We start from the raw sequence: 11,737 nt of genomic DNA, 5'->3' as shown, positions 1-11,737 counted from the left end.
CGAGTTATACTCTATCACTCGTTATGGAAGTGGAGGCGGCGGTGTTCCACGAGTGATACTATTGTATCACGGTAAATAACGTATCTGCCCCGTGTGGCCTTAATTACCTCTTTGGCCCTTTCATTTAGTATGTTGACTAAATTATATATTTAGTTGTGCATACGTGTCAGTTTCTTGTTAATTGAATAGTCAATTTTGGAGCTTTTCGATGTTGTTAAGATTTTGAGGTACATTTTAATATGAGAGTAATATGTTCATGATGTGCTTTGACGTTTTTTTTAAACGTGAACTTCGTTAAGAAAACACCAACCCGAAAACCGCGCGGCAAAACACAAACTAACACGCTACATAATTGCGAATTTACACTAATTCTCCTAAGTTAAGTTCTTAAACTTAGATCCATATTTCTAGCCCAAAGAAACCTAACCAACTTCACCTCGGTAATAACTTTTTCATTTCTGACATCTTTGTTTGAAAACTTGGCTTCGTTTCGTGCCCTCTAGAGACTCCAGCAGCTTATAATAACTATACCTTGCAGAATGGATTTTTCCGGTTCCTTCAAACCTGAATGTTCATGTATCTTCAACAAGTCTTGAAAAGAAAACGTAAAGATTTGCGGAATTCAGCACCACCTACTGATATTTTACCACCTACTAATATTTTGCCACAAAACAATACTGAATTTACATGATGTGCTTTAACGTTGCGATAATCTAATTGTAGATTTTCTTGCAAACTGTGACAACACTTAAATGTTTGCATTTAAATCTAATCATGTAATACAAATATATATAACAATTTTCATAACATACTCTAACAACGTGTTGGTGCACTTGTGTCTGTACTTTGTCTGTATTCGGTCTGTATATAAACGATGTCCTCGGTAGTCTGTAAGTTGACCAAGTCAACCATCCTCCGGATTGACTTGGCCAACAGTTGGAATATGTTTAGTATGTATGTTTGTATTGAAGGATAGCCTCGAAGGATACTGTTGATCCTTCGAGGTGCACGAAAGATATGCTTCGAATGCTTAGACCTCGAAAGGTGATATTTCGAGGTCCCTGCTGATCTTTCGAGTGACTTGTCTTCGATAGATGATCCTTCGGACCATCTATCGGATCCTTCGACCAGACATCATAAGCTGGGTATATATATACCCATGCAGTGTAGTGTGAAAGACAGAAGCACACAGACAGACAGAAAGGAAGTTGAGAGCATTCTGTCCGAAACACACACACACACACTTTGAGAGTTTGCAAACTGATTGTAAACATTGTGCTTGTAACCGGAAACTTTCTACGCATTAATACAAGTGGTGTTAATCGTTGAGTCTTGTGTGTTCTTGTGTTTGTTCTTGCATCATCCCGGTTTGCTCGCTAGCTTGGATTCCGCACTCGCTAGTGAGTTTGTATAACAAGGTTTAGGTTTGTTCTCGATCCTCCGAGAAAAGGGACCTACAAGTGGTATCAGAGCTTGGCTCTTTACCTTGTTTAAAACCGGGTTGTTCAAGATCTTTGGTGTGTTTGGACACTAGGTTTAGCACCCGTTTTGGTGGTTTTTGTTGCTTTTCTAAACTGAAAAACGGCTTCTAAACCTTCGGGAGTGTTCTAGGTTGGGTTGGGTAACTTGAAAACTTGTTTTTAAGAGACTTTGATTTTTCCGGCCATTTTCCGATCATATTTCCGGCGACTGGTTGTGGATAAGGTGTTGTCCATTTTGGGAAAACTTTTCAAAGTTTGGTGAAAAGTTGTGTCTGCACATACCTTCTGCCGAAAGTTGTGCACCAACCCATCACCTTTCCCACCTACCCGTCAACTTTGTGTCAGTTGTGTCAGAAGTTCCGAAAGATATCCTTCGACTTCGAAAGATCATCTTTCGATCAGAGACAGCTCGAAAGATTAGCATCCTTCGAGTAGTCTTTCGAAGTCTAAGAATTATCCTTCGTGTTTGGAATCTTTTCGAAAGATAGTAGTCCGAAAGATAAGGATTCATCTCGAAAGATAAGGATCTTTCATTGTGAATCTTTCGAGATCAGTATTCGAAAGATAAAGATCTTTCGAACTGTGAATCTTTCGTGATAATTGGTCGAAAGATAAGGATCTTTCTTTGTGAATCTTTCGAAGACATTGCTTGAAACTCAACAGTAATCTTACGAACATTGTTGATCCTTCGAACAGGTCGTGATCTTTCGAACAGATTGTATCTTTCGGTTCTTATCTGTTTTGCACTTAACAGTTGTGTTTGTGTAGATTTTCAAGTGGCATTTTACAAAAATGAGTTGTACAAGTCCTTGGGATTGGAGTTTGAACTCACAACATACTCAAGAACTAACCTCTATTGCAGATTGGGCAAAGAGTATGATTCCACAGCCATCAATAAGTGCAAGTCAATGGGGATTGTTGTTGAATCAATATCAAAACATACAGAATCCTGTAGTAGCGAGAGGAGAAGGATATGAAGCTATCAGAAAGACACGTCATGATCTGTTGAAGAAGAAGTTTGAATCATTTCAATTTTTAGAGAATGAAACCCTAAATGATATAATTACTCGGTATTACCGTGTGATGTGTGAGGTGTATTCTGGTGGTGTTCGTGTCTCTCAACAGGAAATGGTAGCACGTTTTGCTGATGCTCTACCACCAAAGTGGGGTTCATTCATTGAGCAGCTGAAACATACGGGTACTCTGAATACAGTCAACATCTATGAATTCATTGAGAAGCTGGAACACAAGAATGACCAAGAAATCCGGAAAGCTCAACGAGCTCTTGTTCATCAAAACACAGAAATGTATTTGCCTGGTTTTGGTCCTTCAGCTAGTTCTAGTTCTGTTCAGCAACCGAAGCTTCAAACTGCTTTTGTGTCCAATACGAGTTCCTTTCCATTCCCTCAGTCAACAGCTGTTTCACAACCTCAATTCGATCCGAGGTCGTGCATTCCTGTCCCAACACAGCCACAACCTCAAGTTTCCACAACAAAACCTCAATGTGACCAAAGCGTCGATTGTGGTACGGATATACAGTTGGGAAACGGTGACCAAACAAGAACTGCATTTTACGCTGAGATTGTCAAGAATGTCAATGATGGTCAATCTTCGGAAGATGATAACAGTTCAGGATATAGTGGCAGTTCAGATGAAGAATCTAATCTAAATGAAAGAATTGATTCTGAAGCTGATAATTTGTCGAATGAGGCTGACAAGAAATCTGACTTGATCGAGAAAGCTGATGCTACATCGAAAGAAATGGAGAAGATTCTCACTGAAGATGGATCTTTCTCTTCTCAAACTGTCTCTATGACTAATGTCACAGCTTCTTCAAGTCAGGTAAAGGTTGAAACTCCTAGCATATGTAGTGAATGTGCTAAAATGAAGCATGAATGTGTTGAATTGAGACGTGAATCTGAAACGGTTCATAGTCACAATCAAAGTTTGGTAATTGAACTGGCCAAGTGCAAAGAGGCAAACATGGCGTTAACTCAAAACGAAAAGGAGTTTAAAACTGTGATTGAAACTCTAAAGAAAAGTGTTTCCGAATTGAACAAAGTTGTGTATCATAAACAAGTTAGTATTAACGACTATATCAACCTTGTTGAGGAAACCAAAAAGCAATTAGCCATTGCCCAATGCGAGCATGATGCGATCAAACAAAAATTGGATAGTTATTCTAACTCCCAATTTGTGCTTGATCACATCATCGAGGTTCAACAACCGAAAGGAAATCAGAAGGGGATAGGATATAAGAAATGTCCGCCCCCTTTGATGAACAACTATACCAAAATGCCCGATGAAGAGGAAATGCCTCGGTATGAACCTAGTGTACCTCTTGATGTTGAGGAATTTGCCACTGGGCTAGGGTTCAAACCGGACAATTCATCGGAGGGCTCATCTGATAACAAAGAAAAGTCATCATGTGCTTCAAATCAAAGTCCTCCAACTATTGAGGGATGTGATTCTTCAGATGATGAATCAGATGTGAATGACCAGGATGAATCACTTGATGAGGCGAAAGGAGTAGAAATTCCAATTGAGAATCATATTCTTTGTGATCCTCCTACTCCTGTCGTGCAACCTGTTGCCAAGAAAGTGATAAATCTTGTCAAAGATGTCAAGAATGACAAGGAAAGTATGTCTGCTGTTAAAAGCAATGACTTGTTGTATACTTTAATCGGTGATAGTAAAATTTATTCAGACAAAGATTTTCCAATCAAAAACGTCAATCAATCCTTGATTGACAAAGTGTTTGAAGATACTACAAACCAGTTTTTGGGAAAGAAAATTCCGAGAGTTACTGTAACTCAATGTAATTCAATTCCAAAAGCTGAAATCAGAAAACAATTTGGAAAACAGAAATCACCGACAAAGCAACAACCAATTGCTTTTAAGGGTAAACAACAACAACGAGCTCCAAAGCCAAAGGCTAAGGTTGAAACAAAAGGAGCTCGTAATCAAAAGAAGAGCAAAGATGTTAAATTTGTAGCATCAAAGGGTACGGATAAAATTGAGACTTTTGAAAACAAATCAAACACCGATTTTGTACAAAAAGTCAAGATTTTGAAGCGTAACAGCGATAACAATTACACCCAACACACAAACGGGTGTGATGAACGAGCAAGTACCTCAGGTTCTACAGGTTCAACATCTGCCAGTCGAACAAATTCTCCTAAGTTTGGTGAAAGGAGAACTTGTTTCAAATGTGGGAAGTCTGGGCACATCATTAAAGATTGCACAAACTTGCCCAAACCAAATTTTGTTGAAAGAACCCCCTCTGAACAAGGTCACTCACAACGTCGTCCTGTTTCTGCAAAACATGATAAACGCACTATTAAAGAACAAGAAACGAAACAACGACGTAAAAATGTAAAGGTGATCGAAAAGGCCTTAAAACCGGAAACTGTTAAAAGGAAACCTAGCTTGTCACAACCATTAAAACCAGAAAATGTACATAATACACACTCTGGTAAACAAAAACAAACTTGGAAACCTAAAACAGGTAAAGGTTCAAGGGGAGGTGTTGTGCTTGAAAATTATCAAGAGGTTGAAATTACATTTCTTGATTCTCAGGGGCAACCCAAGTCTATGAAGGCTTGGGTCCCCCTCTCCAACTAATCTCTGAGTGAGTGTGCAGGAAGTTCCAGGAGGAACTATCGATAGTCATAGGATTATTGATAGTGGAACGTCCTTGCACAAGATAGGCGACAGAAGAAATTGTTGCCTTTGGTGGAGAGAGGGAAGAAGAAAAGAACACAAAAAGTCTGATGAAAGAATGTGTTTGAATGAAGTTGCAAACTTCGACCAATTGAAGAACGTGCCAAAAATTGGTCATTATGGTTTTTGATCGGGTCCTCAGGAACGAATGAAGTGAAATGTGTGCCGATCCCTTTGCATGGATTGAACATCCGCGCACCATTTCTGAAAGAGAAAGACAAAGACCTTCGCTGGTGCAATGTGAAAGACCAGCTGGACCCGGAGGTTTATGATCTTGTTGCTGTCAAGAGATTATTCAGTAGCTACAAAATCGACATTGAAGTCCACACCGGGTGGATATCCAGTTTGGGAGAATGCTCAGATTCCTTGCAATACACGAAATAGTTGCAGGATACGGTTTTTAAAATTTCTAATCTCTCCTATAGTTGTTGATTTTTAAGCTGCTTTATGAATTATTATCATCTCATACAGCACTCTTTGGCCTGACACGTTGATCTCAAATATCACCTCACACGTGATTGTTTCATATGAAACTCATCAATGTTGTCATGATCCGCACCGCTTACCGACGTGCCAACTGATTTTCCCAAAATTCAATTAAATCTTTCCTGGTTAAAATTAATTTTGGTAAACGGCATTAAGGTCAAACAAGAGTAAACCAACATCGGAAAATCATTTTTGTAAATATCTTTGTGTGTTTTAAATTTCTCTTAGTTTATTGATATTTTAGAGGGAGTAAATCCAAAAATCTGAAAATCCAAAAACATCGAAAAATTTCAAAAACACAAAAACAATAGAAAAACAAAAATGAGTTTCCTGGAGAGCAAAAGAGAAAATGATAGTACATCAGTGGTCTATCCAAACCTCTTTAAACCTTAAATGCAAAACGATAAGCAGCTCTATATAAGATGTATCGGTAGGCTCACAATCATTTTAAAGTGTGCAGGGTGATATAAATCTTAATCGACTGAAGACCAGGTGGGAACCATTCATTGGCATATGGTCTTAGTACCGAAATTTCGTTTGATAGATTGCCGAGGTTCTGAGATATTCGGTCTTTATGCTGCTTATCATCTGGGTATCATGGTTGTATCTTTTACCGAAAAATAACGGGGACGCAAGTCTAGATGTTCCATGATACTATACATACGTGTACATATTATATACTGCATACTGCATTCGACCTCAATAAGTGATCAACAATCACATGTCCAAATCAAATAAGTGATAAAATATCACATTTATCCGGGAGTCAAGTTCGTCTCTCTGCTGTACGAAAGTACTGACCTGTTCACGGACTTGCTCCTGTGCCCTCATGCATATGAAAATCAAGTTCCTCATCAATAAGTGATTATATCACAAAGGACTTGTTTTCAAATCAAAATAAGTGAGAATCTCACATCATATACGGTCAAACAGATGATAATCGGTATACTCACCGGTAAGATGAACCCTCGTGCATACCTTGATACGGGAATGTGTCGTGATGTGGATGAACACCGGTCGGTAAGTATAAATCATACATTAACGTATCCTCTAAACATGATTGCATCTGATAAGTTGAGCTTAAGTGGACAACAATACCGATAATTGTTATAGGATGCTTATCTTAATGTTAACTAACTGAACAACAAGAGCGTTTTGGCATGACCGTACACTGATATGATTCTCTTACCCTCGAAACTCGCAAAAAGAATGTATGTATATATTTATTTACTGCTTTCAGTACTTACTTTTAGAAAAGTCAAAAATACCAAAAAGATTTTAGGTGTGTTTTAATATAAACTTTATAAAAGCCAAAAAGATTTTATTTCCAATTTATTTTCGATCGTACGATGTTGGAACTCGAGTCTTCGTTGCCTGAAACCTGAACGAAAACCGAAATGACTAAATCTTCATAAACGGTCGAAATTTGCATGTTTTGAAAGTTGAAATCTGAAATTGATAAATTTGAAAAACTTTCAGACTGTCGGACGGTGTTTGATTGTGACATGGTCATCCGTGTGTCACTTGTTTATGATTAACTATATTCCAAGCAGTTGTTCTCATTATGCGTTTAGATTTCTTGCATGTGCAGACTCTAAAGGCTAGGAGAACATGGTCGATGACAAAGCTTTGGAATGAAGACACGACATGAAGGCACTCAAATGATGAAGATGATCGAGTTGCCGCTGACCATCGTCAACACCACAAGGATCTCACTTCATAAAGATAAAGTATTTCACGAGCATAACTCAAGGGGGAGCTTATGTTAAGGGGGAGTTTGTAAACACACTTCCTACATGATACGGGTAGTTTGTTGATACACTCTCTGCTTTCAAGACGTGAAGACTTTGAAGATCCTTCGACATTGAAGACTTGAAAGGACATCAGAGTTTTGGTAACTCGAAGACCAAAGACCGTCGAAGTTCGAGACGAGTCTACAACTATAGAAGATAAAGACAAAGCTACAGCCAAGGGGGAGTTTGTTGGTGCACTTGTGTCTGTACTTTGTCTGTATTCGGTCTGTATATAAACGATGTCCTCGGTAGTCTGTAAGTTGACCAAGTCAACCATCCTCCGGATTGACTTGGCCAACAGTTGGAATATGTTTAGTATGTATGTCTGTATTGAAGGATAGCCTCGAAGGATACTGTTGATCCTTCGAGGTGCACGAAAGATATGCTTCGAATGCTTAGACCTCGAAAGGTGATCTTTCGAGGTCCCTGCTGATCTTTCGAGTGACTTGTCTTCGATAGATGATCCTTCGGACCATCTATCGGATCCTTCGACCAGACATCATAAGCTGGGTATATATATACCCATGCAGTGTAGTGTGAAAGACAGAAGCACACAGACAGACAGAAAGGAAGTTGAGAGCATTCTGTCCGAAACACACACACACACACTTTGAGAGTTTGCAAACTGATTGTAAACATTGTGCTTGTAACCGGAAACTTTCTACGCATTAATACAAGTGGTGTTAATCGTTGAGTCTTGTGTGTTCTTGTGTTTGTTCTTGCATCATCCCGGTTTGCTCGCTAGCTTGGATTCCGCACTCGCTAGTGAGTTTGTATAACAAGGTTTAGGTTTGTTCTCGATCCTCCGAGAAAAGGGACCTACACAACGACAAGGAAATTAGCACTCGGGCAATTACTTTCTTGGTAGATGTTAAGATTTCAGTTTAGATCCATTCAAGATTCGTCATGTCATCTTAAGAGTGACTGCGGGTAAAGATTGCATATCACATAGTGGTCTACCTCTGTATCACTTTAAAACAACTTCATTAAAACACACATCCATGTCTATAAAGGAGCACATTCTTGTTACAACCGCCTCTTCCACATAACTCACATAGAAATACGTATTTTGTCGAGTAATAATATATAACATGTGTAGGTGTAGATTCAGGAAATTTACTATCCTGACAACCATGAAGTTAAGAAGCGCACAAGTGATTTCTTAGATTCTTCATAGATTTGAATAATGTAGTTTAGATCCGATTAAGATTCGTACTTTCATTTTCAAAGTGATAACGTGTAAAGATTTCATAGCCATGTTTGGTACGTTTTGTTTTTCTTAGATCTCCACGTACATTTTTGCATAGAGGTAATATATAGGTTTGCGACGTGTTTACATGATGTGCTTTGACGTTGAGATAATCTAATTATAGATGTTCATGCAAATTATGACAACACTTAAATGTTTGCATTTTAAATCTAATCATGTAATACAAATATATATAACAATTTTCATAACATACTCTAACAATGACAAGGAAATAAGCACTCGGGAAATTACTTTCTAGGTAGATGTTAAGATTTCAGTTTAGATTCATTCAAGATTCATCCTATCATCTTAAGAGTCTTAAGAGTGACGGCGGGTAAAGATTGCAAAGCCAGGTTTGGAGCGTTGGGTTTTTGTTTAGATTTTGAGGTTCATATACTTGGAACTTACAGATGTTTATATTAGTTTTCATATCACATAGTCAGGGCGTAGCTTTGTGACCCCCTGAACTTTTCACTTGTTAGTGGAGAGTATGTAGTTTTCGTATATAAATTTTTGGGTATATATGTTTTTGATCCCCCGGTTTTATAGAAATTTTTGGTATATACGTTTTCGACCCCTAGTCAGAAATCTTAAGCTTCGCCACTGCACATAGTGGTCTACCTTTGTATCACTTTAAACCAACTTCATTAAAACACACATCCATGTATATAAAGGAGCACATTCTTGTTACAACCGCCTCTTCCACATAACTCACATAGAAATGCGTATTTGTTGAGTAATTATATATAACATGTGCTAGGTGTAGATTTAGGAAATTTACTATCGTGACCATTGTTTTAAAAACCGGTATATACCGGCCGGTAATACCGGTTACCGGCGGTACGAAACTGGCCGGTAATTCCTTGAAACGGCATTCAATTTATACCGCCGGTAAGTTACGAAATACCGGTATGAACCGGTGTACCGTACCGGCCCAATGTAAGATTTGGGTTTTTTTTTTTTTACAATTATATCAGCCCATTGAATTTACCCATAATATTAACCTAACGGCGTTTTTATCTTCTTTGGAATACTCATCAGTCGATCAAAAAATTCAAACCACCATTCAGTTGATAGTTCATCCCTTCATCTTCTTCAACTCTCCAGCACTTACTCCTTTCCCTCATTTGAACCGGTAAGTATTACACTTTCTTTCAAACATGCAGGTTTAATGTGATTTATTCTTTTAAACTTGATTTAATGTATAAGATGGAATTGATGGAATAATGAAAAGCATATCCAACGTGCAAGTTTTAATATGGAATTGATGGAATATTAAGATGTAGGTTGGTTTAATATGTAGGTTTTAATTGATTTATTCTTTTAAAAGCATATCAAACGTGCAGGTTTAATATGGAAATGATGGAATATTAAGATGTTTATGAGTTTTTTATACATACAGTGATGTGTTTTTTTTTAAATAAGTTTCTTCTTATGTAGATTATGGAAGATAACCAAATTGAGCCACATGTTCAATTCAATCAAGTTATAGATCAAACCAGATAAAGCTTGGGACTTTGTAACTTGTCAAAAAGATGAGAAAGGTAAGACGATATATATATATATATATATATATATATATATATATATATATATATATATATATATATATATATATATATATATATATATATATGTGATTTTTGTCAAAAAAATGGTGCATGGTGGCGGTATAACGAGAATGAAGCGACACCTTGCGGGCATTAAAGGTGATATAGAACCTTGTAAAAAGGTAACGGCGGATGTTCGTTTTACTATGCAAGGAATTCTCAAAGAAACTGAAGTTAAAGCAAAAGGTACGTCTACTAACTTTGGGTCTAGTGTGGACGTCTTAGAAGACTTAGAAGACGAAGACGTTGAGGAAATAAGTGACCAAGCACAAAAGGGAAAAAAGAGAGCTAAATCAAATGTGCATCCTTTCTTTATAAAAACCACAAGCGATCCTTCTCAACCTACTATTAGAAAAGCTATGCAAAGTAAAGAAAAGGTACATGAGGTTAACTTGGCTATTTCTGTGTGGTTCTATGACGCATGTATTATTAGCACCCTATAATTTCTCCTTTATTTTGACCACTTATTTTGATCCTTTTACTCCCTTAATTTTAGGCCTTAATTGGTGGAGTAACCTTTGTTTTCTCTTGTATATATTGGATGGTTGTTTTCTTTGTAAAGATACACATAAAAAATATTCTTCCCCTTATTACCTTTGGTTACGAGCTCTATATGGTATCAGAGCAGACCATACCAAAAGAAACCTAAAACCCAAACCCATCTCCTCAAAAAAAAAAAAAACCCTTCACCATGCCAGATAAAACTGTCCACACCAACAAGAAAGATGGAGCTACCTTTGATCATGATTCGCCATATTACATCCACCCCTCAGACTATCCTAGACAAATGCACGTGAACGAGACCCTCACCGATGGCAACTACGCCGACTGGTCTCAAGAAATGACCAATTTTCTTTTTGCCAAAAACAAAGTGGGTTTCATAGATGGGACCATCAAGAAACCGAATCCTTCCGCTGCAGAATATATGGGATGGATGAGATGCGACGCAATGATTAAGGGATGGCTGAACACAGCCATGGAGAAGGAGATCCGAAACAGCGTTAAGTACGCAAGCATGGCTGAAGAGATGTGGAAGGATCTAAAGGAAAGATTTGGAAAGCAAAGTGCCCCTTGGGCATATGAACTTAAACAAATGTTGTTAGCATAAAAAAATTCTAATCTATTCGAATAGCATTGGACACAAAAACTGCACCAACAAATTCCCCCTTGTCCGTTGCTGTCAAATGTTGAAAATCCAACTGCAATCGATCTTTAGTCAAGTATTTGTTGATGTTATCTTCTCTGTGTTAACAAATTCCCCCTTGGCCGATGATCCAGGTAAGTAGTATCTTCACTTGAATCTTCATACCAAACCCTTGAAGCTTTTCGTATACTATTTCCCCCTCAAAGTACGCGTATCCGGATGGGTGTTGTGCAATTTCCTCGCAAGGCTAA

The 11,737-nt window shown here is 37.9% G+C and overlaps 1 protein-coding gene across 1 annotated transcript; it reads left to right on the top strand.

Moving 5' to 3' along the window:
- Positions 1-11,033: 11,033 nt before the first annotated feature.
- Positions 11,034-11,450, top strand: LOC110899716. Its single transcript, XM_022146612.1, has one exon. The coding sequence runs from the start codon at positions 11,034-11,036 to the stop codon at positions 11,448-11,450; it is 417 nt and encodes a 138-aa protein (XP_022002304.1).
- The last annotated feature ends 287 nt before the right edge of the window (positions 11,451-11,737 follow it).

The sequence above is a fragment of the Helianthus annuus genome, chromosome 2 (assembly GCF_002127325.2).
Source record: "Helianthus annuus cultivar XRQ/B chromosome 2, HanXRQr2.0-SUNRISE, whole genome shotgun sequence".
Taxonomy (NCBI): Eukaryota; Viridiplantae; Streptophyta; class Magnoliopsida; order Asterales; family Asteraceae; genus Helianthus; species Helianthus annuus.
The sequence above is the reverse complement of the archived record's forward strand: the minus strand, read 5'-3'. Positions and strand labels throughout refer to the sequence as shown.

Bases quoted from the DNA above. Each gene is read 5' to 3' on its own strand.
- LOC110899716 (XM_022146612.1), top strand. From the start codon at position 11,034: ATGCCAGATAAAACTGTCCACACCAACAAGAAAGATGGAGCTACCTTT.